The following is a 19,009-nucleotide window of genomic DNA, read 5'->3' on the forward strand; positions in this document are numbered from 1 at the left end:
GCCTGTGCTGCAGGCTTTGGGGAGCAGAACCTGAGACATTTTCAAACACGTTTTACCCCGATGCAAAGAAAGAAATACATTTTATGTGAGGCCCCGTGTACTCACACGTACACCACATACCTATGCAAGCATGTAAGACAATAGTGAAACACTGAAAACACCTTTGCAGATCTTTTTTTTTTAAATACTGACCTCGATTCGCTAAATCATCTTACCACTACTAATGAACTTTCAGTCCATACCCCCGTTTGGTTTAATTGTGTGGTAAAATAACATTCTGCATCTCCATAAAAGCGTGTTAGCTTTCCAAAAGTCATTTTCCAGTTCACCTCAAGTTTGCAGGAATTCATGTTTGGGTGAGAAGTGAAGAAAGTTTATTTTTATTATCCAGGTCTGTGATAATCCTGTTAGTGCTGATTCAAATGGAATCGTTGGTATAACTTGATTCACTCCCCCGTATTCCAGAGAAATTGTGTGTATGTGTGTGTGTTGGTAATGTGGCTGAATCCCAAACTTAAACAGTTTTTGAAACTTTCCCAAGCCAAAGTTGCTACTGTCAACCTTACCCGATGCTTTTAGGATGATCCATGTTTTCAAAAGTGCTGCTTCGACAATTGTTTGGTTATTAATTGTAATATTAGTTTATTATCACTCGGTGTTACTGTGGTCACACAGATGTTGGTGTTAAGCATATCCGGCACTAAAGAGTGTTTGTAATCATATGTTGTATTTCCTTTCTCGTAGATTCCTGATGATTAAAATTACATAGTCTGGATGTGCCCATGGGATTTTTTGAAAATATTACTTAAAGTTATCTTTGTGATTTAAACTTAGAGAATGGGCAGTACTGGAAATTGACTAGATGGCATTTTATTACAGAGTGCTCTTGTAATCAAAGGCAAATGAAGGAAGCAGGATTGTGCAGAGGAGAAGCTGAATTTTGTTGCTATCTTATGAATGACAGTTCTCAGACTAGTCTGGTGCTTCAGAGCTGCTTTCCAGTTGGAGTGAGGAGAACAGACCTTTCTACCTGCATGTTGGATGGCCACTGGTTGTAGGCTGCTCCTAGAATGGAGCATGATGTTGGGCAAAGCAGCTGTCTTCAGCAGAGGCAATTGTTCATTCCTAAAAGGGAATCCGGATGTGGATCACAACATCCCAGAAACTTCCAAAGATGACTTAGATATATAGGTTTGTTATTTTTTTTAGTATAGTATGAATGCATAGATTTTTCTATATTTGTGCTTAAATTTTTTGCATTCACGGCCGGGCGCGGTGGCTCACGCCTGTAATCCCAGCACTTTGGGAGGCCGAGGTGGGCGGATCACGAGGTCAATAGATCGAGACCATCCTGGCTAACACGGTGAAACCCCGTCTCTACTAAAAATACAAAAAAATTAGCTGGGCGTGGTTTCCGGCGCCTGTAGTCCCAGCTACTCGGGAGGCTGAAGCAGGAGAATGGCGTGAACCTGGGAGGCGGAGCTTGCAGTGACCTGAGATCACACCACTGCACTCCAGCCTGGGCGACAGAGCGAGAGTCCGTCTCAAAAAAATAAATAAAAATTAAAAAATTAAAAAAAATAAAAAATAAAAAAATTTTTTTGCATTCACATACTTGTTATTATTCAAACTGTCCTATCTTTGGCCAGTGGAAGCCCTTTCAGGTGGTTCTGAGTCCTTTTGACCCATCCCCATTAGTATTTGACAACTTGCTTTAACAGAGTTCCATGTCCACAGTGCATATTTCCTGTCCCATCTTGTATTTAGAGACCACAATCTGAGTGTTAGGGTGTTCATTGCATCTAGACCTTTCCAGTGGACAAATCTAGAAAGTATATATAGTTTAGAACAAGAAAAATAAATTGTGAGATCATACTAATACTTTCCATTCAAATTTAAGATTACGAGTTTATTCTTTGATTTTTATACTTATATCTTTTTGGTTTTATGCCAAACATTTTGGTCTAAATACATTAATACAATTACTTATTTGCTTTATCCAAACATATAATATGTATATATCAATGTGTTTGAAAATAAGACTGTAATATTACTAGAAATAATTCTAGTTTTGAGTGCAGCTTACAGTTTCTTTGAAGTTTTTGTTTTAGGTATATTCAGCTATATAGTAAAAATATTGGTCTTTAAACTTAAAATAATTCCTCTCTCTATGATTATACCAGTTTGGTATGCTATTAGATTCTTGACACTGTGATTTATCATTTCTAAAACTCTACAGGCTAAGATAGAGCAGTTGAGCTGGATAATAATTGTAGGAAGAAAATAGCACATTGGTTTTACTTTTCAGAGCTTTGCGTTGCTATCCTGAAAGTAAAAGAAAACAAGCAAAACAAATGAAAACTCTTTTTTAAACTATCCATAAAAACTATTAAATATTTGAAACACTTAAAGTGTCTGGAAATTGTGCTAAGGGCATACACCAAATGAAGAAACATTTATTCAAGAAAATCTACTAAAACTTGGTAAGAATAGCAAGAAGAGTCTGTGGCAGGGAACTATGGCTTTGGCAGAGGTTTCACACAGGTGGGTGTGGCCAAGAAGATAGGACTGCTTCTCCCCCGCAGTGCCCAATCACCGGTTATCATATCTCACCAGAAGAGACAGGCTGTGAGGATTTCTCATCTTCTCCTAATCCAAGTTGGAGAGGTTAAATTCCTAATGAATGCAGCTGAGAAGTTGAGGGCTCCCCTACTTCAGTCAGCCCCCTCTTACAGGACAGAGGCTTTATGCCAGGTGCGGAAGGTTGAGAATACTAGGGCCCTAATTGCCCTGGCCCTAGCTCTCTGGTAGGACAGAGGTTCCATACCAGGAGAGACAAGCTGAGAAGACCAAACAAGCTCTGCAAAGCAAGCAGAATGGAGGAAATAATAAGGATTAGAGCAGAAATTAAGGAAACAGAGGATGGAAAAATAGTAGAGAAAATCAATGAGACCAAAAATTGGTTCTTAGACAAAATCAGAAAAATTGACAAACCTTAGCTATACTGAACAAGAAAAAAGACAAAAGAGCTAGATTACTAAAATCTTGAAAGAGGATGGATACATTACCTTAAGAAATAAAAGAATTACAAGGGAATACTTACAGATAACAACTGTATGTCATCAAATTAGATAAATGAAATAGACAAATTGCTAGGAAGGCAGAAACTACTGAAACTGACTCAAGAAGAAATAGGCAATCTGAATAGACCTATAAGAAGTAAAGAGAGTATACTGGTAATTTTAAAACTACCAACAAAGAAAAGCACAGACCCAAACGGTTTCACTGATAAATTCTACCAAATACTTAAAGAATAATTAATACTAATTCTTCATCTACTCTTCCAAAAATTAGGAGAGAACACTTCCAAACTATAAGACCAGTTCGGCCGGGCGTGGTGGCTCACACCTGTAATCCCAGAACTTTGGGAGACCGAGCTGGGTGTATCACCTGAGATAAGGAGTTCGAGACCAGCCTGGCCAATGTGGCGAAACCCCATCTCTATAAAAATACAAAAATTAGCCAGGCATGGTGGCAGGCACCTGTAATCCCAGCTGCTCGGGAGGCTGAGGCAGGGAGAATTGCTTGAACCCAGGAGGCAGAGGTTGCAGTGAGCCGAGACATGCCATTGCACTCTAGCCTGGGCGACAGAGCAAGACTCCATTTCAAAAAACAAAACAAACAAACAAACAAAAAAAACAGTTCGTGCCTGATTCCAAAGCCAGGCATACATCACAAGGAAAGAAACCCACAGAGCAGTATCCCTTAGGAATATAAGAGCAAAGATCCTCAACAAAATGGATTTGGCCCTCCATATTCACGGGTTCTGAATCCGCAGATTCCACCAACCTCAGATAAAAATATATGGTATTTATGGGATGTGGAACTCACAGAACTTGACTTTTCCTATCCATGGGTTCCACAGGGCTGACTCCACAGTCAGATTTGAGCCCGCAAAGATTTGGTATCCTTGGGAGGTCCTGGAAACAATCCCCTGCAGATACCAAGGGACAAATGTACTAGGAAACCAAATTCATTAGTATGTAAGAAGGATTATTCACCATTACCAAGTGGAATTTATCCCCAAAATGTACAATGAGTTTAATATCTGCAAATCAATTAATGTAATACATCATGTTGACTGAATAAAGGACAAAACCCATGTGATCATCTCAATAGATGCAGAAAAAGCATTTGACAAGATTTAACAATCCTTTTGCATTCAACTGGCTAGAAATAGAAGGGAACCAAAAGGCATCTACAAAAAAAGCCAGAACTTTACACTGAATGGTTAAAAGAAAAAAAAAAATCAGTTTTCTGACTAAGATCAGGAAGAAGACAAGCATGTGTGTTCTCACCACTGCTATACAGCATTGTACTGGGGGTTCTAGCCACAGAATTAGAAAGAAGATTAAATAAAAGGCATTCATATTGGAAAGGAAGAAGTAAAAGTACCTATACTTGCAGTAATCTTGTATGTAGGATTCTACGGCTCCACTACAAAACTATTGAACTAATAAATTAGTAAGGCTGTATACCAGATCAGTGTACAAAAATAAATTGCATTTTATATACTTAATTGATTAACACACTTACAGTCAAATTAAGAAAACAGTTCCATTTAAAGTAACATCAGAATGGATGAAATACTTAAAATAAATCTAATCAAAGAAATGTAGTTCTTATACTCCGAAAACTACAAAACATTGTTGAAAGAAATAAAAGAACATTTAAATAAATGAACAGACATCCCCTTTTCATGGATCAGAAGATTTAATATTGGTAATATAGCAGTACTCACCAAATTGATCTACAGATTCAATTCAATGCCTGTCAAAATCCCTAGAACTTTGTTTTTGCAGAGATGGAAAAACCCATCCTAAAATTCATATGGAAATTCCAGGGACCCAGAATAGCCAAAAATAAATCTTGAAATAAAAAGAACAAAGTTGAAAGACTTACACCTCCCAATTTTAAAGCTTACATCTTAACTACACCAATCAATGTAGTATGTTATTGGCTTAAGGATAGGTGACATACAGATCAATGAATAGAATCTGAAGTCTAGAAATAAACTCTCATGTTTATGGTAAATTGATTTTTCAACAAGGGTGCCAAGACCATTTAATAGGGAAAGAATCATCTTTTAAACAAATGGTGCTGGAAAAAAAATATGAATGAAGTTGGACCCTGCCTTGCACCATATACAAAAAAAAACTTTAAATAAATTGATTGATTAATCAAATGTAAAACTAAAAAACTCTTACAAGAAAACATAGGTGTAAGTCTTTGTGATTGCAGATTAGGCAATTAAAAGATGGGCAAAAGATCTTTTTGGTTTTTTTTTTTGAGATGGAGTCTCACTCTGTCACCCAGGCCGGAGTGCAGTGGCGCAATCTCGGCTTACTGCAACTTCCGCCTCCCAGGTTCAAGCCATTCTCCTGCCTCAGTCTCCCAAGTAGCTGGGACTATAGGTGCATGCCACTATGCCCAGATAATTTTTTTTAATTTTTAGTAGAGATGGGGTTTCACCGTATTAGCCAGGATGGTCTCGATTTCCTGACCTTGGGATACACCTGCCTAGGCCACCCAAAGTGCTGAGATTACCGGCATGAGCCACCATGCCTGGCCAAAAGATCTTGATAGACATTTCTTCATAGAAGATATGGAGATGACCACTAACTACATGAAAAGATGCTCAACATCATTAATCATTCGGGAAATGTAAATCAAAACCACAGTGAGACACCAGTTATACCCACTGGGATGGTAATAATGAAAAAGACAATAACTAGAGTTGACAACAATGTGGAGGAATTACAACTCATACACTGCTGGTAGGATCATGCAGCCATTGGTAATCAGTTTGGCAGTTTCTCCAATGGTTATCCATAGAGTTGCCGTATAATCCAGCAGTTTTACTCCTAGGTGTATATTCAAGGGAAATGAAAATATAAGTGTACACAAAAACTTGTACATGAATGTTTATAGCATTATAATGTTCATTATACATAATGGCCCAAAAATATAAACAACCCAAATGCCCATCAATTGATAAATGGATAAGTAAAATTTGGTAATATTATTCAACAATAAAAAAATGGTACATGCTACAATGTAGATGAAACCTAAAAAGATTATGCTAAATGAAAGAAGCTAGTCACAAAGGACCACATATTGTATGATTCCATTCATATGAAATGTCCAGAAAAAGCAAATATGTAGAGCCAGAAAGTAGGTTAGTGGTTGCCTAGGCTTCAGGCAAATAGAGAGTAATGGCTAAAGAGTGCAGAATGTCTTTTGGGGATGATGAGAACATTCTAAAATCGACTATGGTAATGGTTGCACAGCTTTCTGAATACACTAAAAACCATTGAATTGTACACTTTAAATTTATGAGTTGTTTAGTGTTAATTATACCTTAATAAACCCATTTTTAGAAAAATAGAAAACAGGCCAGGCACAGTGGCTCACACCTGTAATACCAGCACTTTGGGAAGCCAGGGCGAGCAGATCACCTGAGGTCAGAAGTTCGAGACCAGCCTGGCCAACATGATGAAACCCCATCTCTACTAAGAATACAAAAATTAGCCAGGCGTGGTGGTGGGCACCTGCCCAGCTACTCAGGAGGCTGAGGCAGGAGAATCGCTTGAACCTAGCATACAGAGGTTGCAGTGAACCAAGATTGTGCCACTGGACTCCAGCCTTGGTGACAGGGTGAGTCTCTGTCTCAAAAAAAAAATAAAAATTTAAAAATTAAGTAAATAAATAAATAGAAAATAGAAAACAAGCATCTCTGCCTGAGTCTTAAAGGGCATAGGTATCTTCTGCATCCCCGCCCCTACTCTTACCTCTACTCCCTGCCACTGCACCTGTATCAGTTTTAGTTTTGCTGAGGTTTCAGGAGTGGCGGGGGAGAGTAGGTACAGGAGTATTTACTACAGAGTCTAGTGAGAATCTCATTCGGTCTGATGGACAGATCTGGGAAGAACACTATAAGCAATCTTGCCATGCTGACGTGGCAAATTAAAGTTGCTGTTACATTCTTTCATTAGGATGATGCATTCAAATCTAAACTTCTCTGATTCTGCATGGCCCATAATGATAAGGAACCAAGTACAAGCCATGGTTCAGAAGGAGCAGTCAAAATTACAAAATCATATCTACCAAAAGGCTCACCCACCCTAAGGGGGAAAAATGTGTGGACCCATGAGAATTAATTAACAAGAGCAGAATGCAGCAACTAAAGGCAGTTGGTACCATTTCTGTTACTTTTGCAGAAATCCAATTAAAGGGTCATTTTTATTTCTTAAATGCCCAATTTTAGAGTGCTTAATTTGTTTGAACCATAGGAATGGCCTTGAGAAAATTGAAATGGGCTATTAGTAAATTATAGAAGTTATACCAAAAGCCATTCTGCAAGATTTTCTCTCCCAACTAAATTTGATAGAACTGTGTTTTCACTTATAACTGGCTATCCATTGCAACCACATTAACATATTATGGAAAACTTACTTTCTCTGTTTTTCATCAACCAGCTGTGTTAAGATGCCTTTCACTTCAGAATGAAATATTCTATAGACCATGTCCCATTGATACCATTATCAGCAGTACTAGTAGTAGCCTAGTTTTTAAATGATTTGTTGTGTGTAAAAACTACATGAAGTCAAAAACCAAAACTTCTAGAAAATTTTTAAATATTTTCTCTAATAACATTTTGGTCTTCGTTTAGAGTATTATTGATATTTCTGACATTGAGAATATGTATATCATAATTTAAATATTTCCTAGGAACCAAATTTTGCTATTGATATGCTTAATCCAGTTTATTAAGCTTTGCAAAAATACACTGTTGAATTCTGAGCATAAATTTGTCTTCTTTTTTAAATTGAACAAATCTCTGGATTAGAGATTCATTTCATTCATTCACTAAATATTTGCATACCGCTTGCTGCCTTATATATATATCTCAGACAGCAATCTTAACATGGATCACCTTTCACTGATGGAATCATTGGGAACTTTCCCACATGAGGGCAGTCGCCCCCTCCCTTTCTGGCTATCTCTGCCACTATATTTCAAAGAGTCCTGCTTTCCAGCCTGCTTTTGATACAGATAATGTCCCTGTACTAGTCATAGAGATGAATCAAGAAATCACTAACATCGATTTTAATCTGACACATTAGTTATTGATATGCTGCAGTAGTCATTTGCAGTGGTAGTTACACCAATTTGAACCTAGCCTGCAGGACTTGGAGTCCAAATCCCAATATTTGAATTATATAGCACCTTTAAGACAGTTCTTTTACCTTGTGACCTTCTGCTCCATCCCCCAACCAGGTAAGCCTGGGTTGTCTAGATTCCAGGCAGTGGCCACAAATTGTTATCTCCCCCATGTTCAAAAGTTTGTAAGCATGAGACATAGACATTTGGAATTTGTGAAGATAAATTTCTGAGAATTTGAATTTAAGGGCTTAAAGAAATTCTCATGAGGGAGGGCTATGCACTTTTTTTTTTTTTTTTTTTTTTTGAGATGGAGTCTCACTCTGTCACTCATGCTTGAGTGCAGTGGCGCCATCTCAGCTCACTGCAACCTCCGCTTCCCGAATTCAAGTGATTCTCTTGCCTCAGCCTCCCGAGTAGCTGGGATCACAGGCATCTGCCACCACGCCTAGCTAATTTTTGTATTTTTAGTAGAGACAAGTTTTCACCATGTTGGCCTGACCGGCCTTGAACTCCTGACCTCAGGTGATCTGCCTGCCTCGGCCTCCCAAAGCACTGGGATTACAGGCGTGAGCCACTGTGCCTGGCTGCTAAGCACTTTTGTCTTCGGCTTTCTAGCTCATCATTGAGGAAATCAGTACTTATTTGCTTAGCATTCAATGATTACTCTTGCTAGAAGTGATAATTTATTTTGACATAAGGCATGCATAATTTTCCCCATCTTAAAAAAAGAACTGACTTTAATCCCACATTTTCTTCCAGCTAACACACCATTCTCTAACATCCATCCCGTTTTTCTGTTTTGCTTTGCAAAATAACTTCTCAGAAGAGCTTTTCTTTTTTCCCGCTGCTGCCTCACTTTCCTGCCTCCCATTCCTTCCCCTTTCCAGTTTAGCTGTTCATCTTTACCACCCATTGAAAGTGCTCTTGTCAAGGTCACCAGCTGTCTCCATACTGCCAATTCCAATGTGCATTTTCTGGCCTCATTTCAGGTGCATTCTCAACACAGCAGATGTTACCTCTTTCTTGGCACACTGTCTTCTCTCAGCTGTCATGGCACTTGGTCTCCTCACATCTTCCTCCCTTGGCCATTCTTTCTCAGTTTCCCATGCTGCTTTCCCCTCTTATTTGGGACTCCTTATAGCTTCTTCTAGACCTTTTTCTTTCCCCTCCTTCTCTCTCCTGAAAGGTTTTATTTAATCTCACAGTTTTCAAAACTATGAATATGTTAAATACTCCCAAGTTTTATTTCACCAAGATAGACTTCTCTCAACTCCAGATTCCTATCTGTATCCAACAGTCTACTTTATATCTCTATTTGGGAATCTCAGCTATCTCAAGGGTTTAGATATATTCTATATTTTGGGTTGGCTCATGTTCTAAACTGGAATTTATTTGTAATTATGTTGAAAACATATAATAGATAGAACTCCAGGACTGGAACATTCTTTTTTCTGTTCTTGCTCTTTACCAAGGTGAGTTCTTCAATTCCCAGTTCATCTCCAAAATGCGTATCTCCAGCCCAAACATCTCCTAATCTTCAGACTCATTTATCAAGCTGCCTAATTTTTTTTGTAGGAACAGGGTCTCCCTGTGTTGCCCAGGCTGGTCTTGACCTCCTGAGCTCAAGCTATCCTCCCACCTCAGCCTCCCAAAGTGCTGGGATTATAGGCATGAGCCACCACACCGCCCCCCCAGCTGCCTAATTGATATCACCACTTCCATCTCACAGATATCTCAAACTTTCTATGTCCCTTAAATTCTTTGAATAGCTGGATCCTGTTCATTCTTTAGGTCTCATACATCCCAGAGAAGGCTTCCCTGTCCACACTGTCTCATGTAGGTCTCTCTTGTCCTTCTGTATCTCAGATTTTTTTGAAAGTACACATCATAATTTGTAATTATTCACGGTTTATTTGCCAGTATACTTTTTGCCTCTCCCACTAGACTGTAAGCTTCGTGGGGCCTAGGACTCTGTTTTATTCACCATTGCATCCTCAGATTTTGCACAGTGCCTGGCACACAGTTAAGTATTCAATAAATACTTAGTCAGTTCATCATCCACCAAAAGAACGTTCCAGGAAGTCCTTTATTTACTGTAGTGAAATGAATCCAAGTGTAACACTGCATTGAATTCTAGCTATTTATGTACCAGATACTGGAAACACTCTCTATACTTGTTTTGTTTTTATCTTTGGAGGATTCTTAAAATCATATTGAAGTCTTCTGCTATTGTAAATTTTATGGTTGAAGAAAATAGTTTTCTTCTTTGGTAATGTAATCAATGCTAATTAAATTTCTTTATTTCCAGGATGGAAGGTTAACATTTCATCCAGGAAGTCAGGTAGTGAAACTTCCTTTTATCAACTTTATGAAGGCACGTGGGACTTCCTTTCTGAATGCCTACACAAACTCTCCAATTTGTTGCCCATCACGCGCAGGTATGAACATCCTTAATATGAATGGGAGAAAGTGGCTACACACTGAAAATATATTCACAGTTTAAAAGATTATACCTAAAAGTAGAATAGTTAGTTATATTTGGCCTCAATAAAATTGTTTTAATATAAAAGATGTGCATTTTAAGGTATATATTGGCTACTGGGGTTGTTCAAATTGTATTTTTCAAGAGTAGGAATTTTTATCATTTAGAATGGCGTCTAGTTCATGTGTTACCGTTTTATTTCCTTGTGACTGGGGACTAAGAATCTTTTGACCATCCAAGAAAATGAGGGAATACTCATATTTCCTAGAAGAGTTCTGTTTCCAGGGAAATTTTTCAGCAACGGTATAGGTACTTGGGAGGACTTCTATGAACATTAGAGTATACCGTAAAGTAGTTACAACTTATATTCAGATTTACCTGAATTTTTTCTTATTATTTCAGATTATGTACTTTACCTCTTTCTTTCAGTCTCAATTCGCTTTTATCCCAAGTCAAAATTGTTCACTTTTATTGTAATAATTTAACAAATAGGCATAGTTTTATTGGCAGAATGTCAGTGACATTAAGCCATGAATAATTAACAAATAAGATAAAACTGCCATTTCTATAAATTCTATCTATTGTCTGATGGTTGTTTTCCTTTTCCTCTGCCTTCTGGTTTATGTTTGTTGCCTTGGAACCCATAAATGGCACTCAGTGATTTGGTTTGTCTGTAAATGAGATGATTTTCTCTGTGATTTGAGTTATAACTTCTTTCACCTATATTTTCAACAGTAACAACTATATTATTACCAGTGATTAAAAGAAACTAAACTATATTGTAAATGATATTTCAATAATGAAGGAGCAGGCATATTAAAAAGCAGTTTTGTTAACTGTAAAGTAGAATGAGCAGTGGGCTAGGGTGATACAATGACCTGGATGCTAATCCTCAAGCAAGTCACTCAGTCTTCTTATCTGCAAATTGCTGTGTATACTGTGTACCTCACGGGGTTGTTCTGAGCATCACATTAAATAATGAATGAGAAAGTGGCCAATGAACCCTAGATGTCTCAAAATGTTAGATGTTGTTTTTCCTGGAAGAAGTCTATTTTGAAGAGTAAGCAAGGTTAAATAATTTGTCAAAGACCAGTCAGTAACTGGTGTTATTGGGATTCAAACCAGGTAATCCCCCATCCCACCTTTCACAAAACATCTTGCTAGATGAAAAAAGAAAGCTTATTCTAACTTTCTATTTATGTACACAGAAAGTATTTATTGAATAAACAATCATAGTTGTAGAAAGTGAGAGACAAGGCATAACACACTTACATTTTTTTGTGGAAAGCCAGCAAAAGGACAGGGAATAAGGGAAGATCCTTAAGGATGTTGGGGAAATGAGATCTGTACTTCAATTGTCTGATTTAGAAAATTAACCAATAAATAATTAGGGATTGTTTTTATGATTGAAAGAGGCCTCTAGTCACACATGCTTTGTATTTAATTCCAGCTGTATTTACCTTAAGTAACTTAACCACTAAGCGTTAGTCAACTCATCTGTAAAATGGAAATAGTAACTCCCCACAGAGTGTCACCCTGATAAAATGAAGTAACAATCAGAAATGTTTGGTAAAGCACCTAATCTGGGTACATCTTATTGCAGAGCGTGAGCTCTACACTAGTGGACTGCTCTCTCAGAGTAATTGTCCTAATAGTTAAATTGTTAAGATTTACCTTAATCCCAATTCCTTTTTTTTTTTTCTCAGCAATGTGGAGTGGCCTCTTCACTCACTTAACAGAATCTTGGAATAATTTTAAGGGTCTGGATCCAAATTACACAACATGGATGGATGTCATGGAGAGGCATGGCTACCGAACACAGAAATTTGGGAAACTGGACTATGCTTCAGGACATCACTCCATTAGGTAAAAATAAAACAAAAATAATCTTCATGGACTGCCCTCTGCCATAGCGTGTACATGTACTCTTTTTGACTTTAATTTTTTTATTTTTCCACAAAGGTGAAAGTAAATCTCTTAATCCCTTCATTGGGTTAATTAAGCTAAAATTTTAGCTTTCTTTCATCTTCCTAAAACATTAAAATGGCTAATATACTAGTCATTTTGTTTTTCTTAAACATTAAAGGTCTATAAATAGTGTTTGTAAACTCGTTTAGCCCATGCTTTATTTTCATTGAATTTCCTTTAATGGCTACTGTATTATTAATTTTAAAATCTGTTTTTAAAATTAACCTTAGCCTTCTTGCTGCTTTCCTTGGTCAGTTCTCTCTAACTTGAATCTATTGTAACTTTTTTTTTCTTTCATTTTACTAAGTCCTCAAAAATCAGGCAGCCAAGCATAGTGGTTAAGAGTAGAGGTCAAGAATCAGATTGCCTACTTTTGAATTATAGTTTCTGTTTACTACTAGCATTGTAGTAGTCTGATCTTGGACACATTGTCTAAATGTTGACACAGTAGTTTAATTTCTTTGCTGTGAGGATTAAATGTATCAATAAGTTCAGAAAAGAGCTAACATAGGAGGCCTGAGACCGCTCTGCTTAGAAAGGCCTGCTTGGAATGTTGGCCCCTGTCTGGCATCTGGGAACTTGGATTTCTGGAGTATTCCCACTATTCCTTAACTGATAAGAGTGGTCTATTGTGTGCCTGGAGCATTTGTGCATTGTGGTTTATGCCGAATACCAGCTTGCCTTCCAGGAGTCTAGAATTTTGGTATGTGCTAAGTAGAGGGTGCTTATATAGTCAGCACCCCCACCTAAAATACCTGGGTACTGATTCTCTAATGAGCAGAAACAACACTTCACATGTATTGTCGCAATTTGATGGTGGAAGAATTATGTCCTCTGTGACTCCAACTGGACACTTGTGCCTAGTTTCTTCTGGACTTCGCCCTAAGTACCTTTTCCCTTTGCTGATTTTGCTGTGTATCCTTTTATGTAATAAATGATAGCCATGAGTGAAGCTGTATTCTGGGTCCTGCAATTCCTCCTACTGAACTTCGGTGTGATCGTGGGATCCCCCAACACTTGTGAACCCCAACACAAATACATATTAGGGATTAGAGTGCCTCTTTCTTACCTAGGCAAGTGCTAATTGAGGGTTATTGGTAATGGTTGTTGTGATGATGATGATGATACTAATGATGATGGTAAGTAATAGTAAGAAAAAATTAAGTTAACAAAAATAGTGATGAATGTAGTGAGTTGAATAATGTTCCCCCAAATTTCGTGACCACCTAGAAAGAACTTCAGAATGTGATCTTATTGGAAAATAGACCCTATTTGCAGATGTAATTAGTAAGGATCTCCACAGGAAATCATGACTGCTGTCTTTATTAGAAGAGGAACAAGGACATAGACACACAGAGAAGAAAACAATGTGAAGACAGAGGCAGAGATAGTAGTGAGGCAGCTACAAGCCAAAGAACGAAAGATTGCCAGGAGTCACCATAAGTTAGGAAGAGGCAAGGAAAAATTCTGCCAGAGTCTTCAGAGGGAATGTGTCTCTGCTGACACCTTGATTTTAGACTTGCAGCTTCCAGAACTGTGAGAGAACAGGTTCCTGTTGTTTTAAGCCACACAGTTTGTAATAATTTATTCTGACAGTTCTAGGAGATGAATACACTGAGTTTTGGGTAAACAGATACTAAAATAATCTAAAATAATCTGAACATTAAAATTGCTCTCCTAGTTACTGTTTAATTTCTTCCCTTTTCTGTCCTCCAAAATCTAAAAGACAGCAGTACAGGAAATGCAGAAGCAATCCTGACATTCCTAATCTTTACTCTGTCTTCTAATGCTTTGCCAAATATAGTCAGTTCTACTTCTGAATTATTTCTCCAACTTATTCACTTCTCACTCTCTCCACAAGCTACTGTCATCTCTTGCCTAAACTATTAAAATGGGCTTCTACCTGGACTCTTCATAATCTATCTGACCCATTTTCTATAGGCAACCAGAATGATCTTTCTTAGATGTATGTCTGATTACATGACACACTTGCTTAAGATCTTTCAATGGTTTTTCTCTTCAGGTTAGTTAAAATCCCAAACCCACAACATGATTCATGAGACCCTACATGATATAGGCCCTGCCTTCCTCCAGTCTCATTTCATACCACTCTCTCCATCCCTCAGTATGCACCTGGTCTTTTAAAACTTTCCTTAATATGCTTTTTACTACATCTGGACTATTGCATGAGCTAGTTTCTCTCTGCAAAATCTTGTTCACCCACTCTTCCCTGCTAATATCAGAAAGAAAAGGAGGGAGAGGAAGTACATGTAGGAGGAGGAGCACAGGCTTTGTGTCCATCAGAGCAGTCAGATGCCCAGCTTCCCTGCTCACCATCCTTGTAACCTTGGGCAAGTTACTTGATATTGAGTGTCGGTGTTCTGTAAGAATTCTTGGGCAAGTTACCTGGCATTAAGTGTCAGTGTTCTGTAAGTTATCTGTAAGAATTATGATGCCTACCTCATTGGATGACTGTGTTTTATATGAGTTAAAAGATACTATACAAGGATTAAGCGGAATAACATAAAATATTTAACAGTGCCTGGCACAGAGTAAGCATTTACTCAATGGAAAGATTATTATTATGAAAATGGCTTAACCAGAATTGCAGTGTAACATTTATATAACCATTATTATTATTATTATTATTATTATTATTATTATTTTGAGACACAGTCTCACTCTGTCGCCCAGGCTGGAGTGCAATAGCGTGATCTTGGCTCACTGCAACCTCCGCCTCCCAGGTTCCAGCAATTCTCCTGCCTCAGCCTCCTGAGTAGCTGGGATCATAGGCATGCGCCACCACGCCCAGCTAATTTTTGTATTTTCAGTAGAGACGGGGCTTCACCATGTTGGTCAGGCTGTTCTCGAACTCCTGACCTTATGATCCGCCCACCTCATCCTCCCAAAGTGCTGGGATTACAGGCGTGAGCCACTGCACCTGGCCATAACCATCATTTTTCTGAAGTGCTTTGCATTGCTAGTTACTTTATGGAGTTTCACAAATTTCTTTTTAAAATATTTCTCCTTTTTAGAATGTAAGCTTAATCTAAAGTAAGATACAACTGTTTATAATAAAAGAAATCTAAGATTGAATGACGTATATTCCTTCTAACTTTTATTCTTCTATGTTACACGGTTAAAATATGACGTGACATTTATTCTGCAGCAGGGTAATTATCCATGCAGAGCAAAGACCTTATCTCTTCTTCTCTGCTTTATTCCCATTGGCCAGCATAGTGCCAGTACATCGTAGGTTCACAATTAAATTTTTGATGAATGAATGAATGAAAAAGTTATTTTGAAGTACCTACAGTTTATTATTTGATAAACATTGATATATTCTATGTAATGCAGGATCATATCACTTGTTCATTATTAGTATTTTGTATGTATCTACAACTAATAGAAGATATCCTTTTTTAAAGTTTTTTGAATTCTTTAAATATTAATATTTAGGAGTTCTTTCTTAGTCGTATGGAATTCTAAAATTAGTAGAGGAAAAAAACCACTTAGATGTTGATATTTGGGATGTCAAAGATAGTTTTCAGTGCAATACTTGCTTAAAGCATATTTTCATTTACTCACACTCTCATTAGAGCTTAGGAAATTGAAATAAGTCACCAGGAGTATTTTTATGAGCGCTGTATGTACCCACACAGACATTTGGCTGACAAATAGGTCAAGGTTGCTGTTAATAGCATGTCTGAAGGTTATATGAATTACAGCACATTATTTTTCAGTGTAAACTTAAAAATGGGTCTCAGAACAAAACATGGTCTCTCAATATCAAATTTCATAAATAGGAGCATTCAGTCTTGTTGATAGATTAACTTTCAAAATCAAAATGCAAGTTACTATAACTCTTTATTACTGAAATTGGCCATTTTTGAACCTGCTTATATTTTCAGCCAGAATTACCAGTTTCTTTATTATTATCATATTTTCATCTGTCTTTTTTAGGCATCAGTGATGCTTCCTTCTTGTACCAGTTTAGGAACACTAATTAAGTGTCCCTTATTATTATTATTATTATTATTTTTTAATTTATTTATTTATTTTTTTTTTTTTGAGAAGGAGTCTCGCTCTTTCACCCAGGCTGGAGTACAGTGGCGCGATCTGGGCTCACTGCAGGCTCCGCCCCCTGGGGTTCATGCCATTCTCCTGCCTCAGCCTCCTGCGTAGCTGGGACTACAGGCGCCCGCCACCACGCCCGGCTAATTTTTTGTATTTTTAGTAGAGACGGGGTTTCACCGTATTAGCCAGGATGGTCTCGATCTCCTGACCTCGTGATCCGCCCGCCTCGGCCTCCCAAAGTGCTGGGATTACAGGCATGAGCCACCGCGCCCGGCCTAAGTGTCCCTTATTATATATGACACACCACACCATACTAGGATCTCTATGGGCTGCACAGTTGTTTCATCCGCACAGTTGTTAAAGAGATGCTGGTAGTATTACTCATAAAAATGCCATTTACTGATGATAAGACCTTGAGCAAGTAATTTATCTGCTTAGAATCCCAGTTTAGTCAGATGAGCTTTCACTAGGTGACTTTAAAAGTTCTTCTACTCTGAAATTCTATAACTCCAATGGAGCACAGTTAAGTGGTTTATAAATTTCTGATACTTATCTGTCCCTTCACATTATATGTATTGTGTTATAACAGGTTTAAGTTCAAATTTGCTGTCTTATCAATTGAAAGAAAACATTTGTATTTAATTCATAGGTTATTTTGATTATTTTTGCTTTCAGGTAAAATTTTGTTGCCTATATATTCCTAAAGTAGTGGTTTTCAACTGAGGGCAGTCACCCCTCCCCCCCATACACCCCCACCTCCACCTCTTGGCTGCCAAGAAGACATTTGACAATGTCTGGAGACATTTTTTGTTGATAACACTGGGGTTATTTTGCTGGCATCTGGTGGGTAGAGGCCAAGGTTGCTGCTAAACAGTCTATAATGCAGAAAACATCCCCTTCCCTCACAAAGACTCATCAAGTCCAAAATGTCTTAAGTATAGAGATTGAGAAAACATGTCTCAAACTAGATATTTTATGCTCGTCAGCCTGGTCTTAGGAATGTCACACTTAAAATAATTGCCTACATTTTAAATATTGTTTATTATTTCATATTCTAAGGGATCAAATCCACTTGACACTAATACATCTTTTTTTTAGAATTAACAAAAAATGTATAGAATTGTGTGTAGAAAGTGTATAGCATTAGGAGGTAATTGATTTTACACAGAAAATTTTAAAAACTAAATTTCTAACATCAGTATAATAAAAAATTTAATATTAAGTAGAATTCCTTAAAGTACTAAGACTAGAAGATGACCCTTATATTAGCTACAAAAGTAAAATCAGGTATTTGTAGTATCCACTAAGCTAATATTTTTGAGCCAGCTACTATGTGCCAGACATTATTTTTAGATGATGCAAATACAATAGCAATCACAACACAAAATTCTCCAGTGTCATGGAACTTACCTTCTAATGCTACCAGAAGAGAAATTAAACAAGCTGCTGTGTTGTTTTTCCTAGCTTCTGTCTTGCTGAAAATCTAAAATCAAATTCCCTATCATTTCATCTTACCATTGTAATTATGTATGTTGTCTGCTCATGTAGGTTAATATTTTTCTAAGCCAAGTCAAAATAAGCAATATTTTTAATTGTTATATGTACATAGTAAGTATATAGACTTAGGGAGTACAGGAGATATTTTGATACAGGCATATAAGGCGTGATGAAAACATCAAGGTAAGTGGAGTATCCTTCCCCTTGAAGCATTTGTCCTTTGTGTTACAAACAATCCAATTATACTCTCAGTCATTTTAAAATGTACAATTAAATTATTGACTATAGTCACCCTGTTTTATTGTCAAATATTAGATCTTATCCTTTCCATTTTTTTTTGTACCCATTAATCATTCCCACTGCCCCCACCCCAACTATTCTGCCCAGCCTTTGTTAAACCATCATTCTGCTTCAATTGTTTAATTTTCAGCTCCCACAAATAAGTGAGAACATGTGAAGTTTGCCTTTCTGTGCCTGGCTTATTTCACTTAACATAATGACCTCCAGTTCCATCCATGTTGTTGCAAATGACTGGATCTCATTCTTTTTTATAGCTGAATAGTACTCCATTGTGTATATGTACCACATTTTCTTTATCCATTTGTCTGTTGATGGACACTTTGGTTGCTTCCAAATCTTGGCTTATTGTGACTAGTATTGTAAGCAACGTGTAAGTGCAGATATCTCTTTGATATACAGATTTTCTTTCTTTTGGGTGTATACCTAGTGAGATTGCTGGATCATATGGCAACTCTATTT

General features: G+C 37.4%; 1 protein-coding gene across 1 annotated transcript in view; it reads left to right on the top strand.

Annotated features, from left to right (window-relative positions):
* The window catches only part of ARSK (arylsulfatase family member K), a 52,461-nt gene that overhangs the window by 391 nt on the left and 33,061 nt on the right, over positions 1 to 19,009 (top strand). The window contains exons 2-3 of the mRNA XM_003261624.3: positions 10,535 to 10,664; positions 12,415 to 12,574. Coding sequence (XP_003261672.1) covers positions 10,535 to 10,664; positions 12,415 to 12,574 — 290 coding nt within the window. The remainder of the gene's footprint in view (positions 1 to 10,534; positions 10,665 to 12,414; positions 12,575 to 19,009) is intronic.

The sequence above is a fragment of the Nomascus leucogenys genome, chromosome 2, assembly GCF_006542625.1.
Source record: "Nomascus leucogenys isolate Asia chromosome 2, Asia_NLE_v1, whole genome shotgun sequence".
NCBI lineage: Eukaryota > Metazoa > Chordata > Mammalia > Primates > Hylobatidae > Nomascus > Nomascus leucogenys.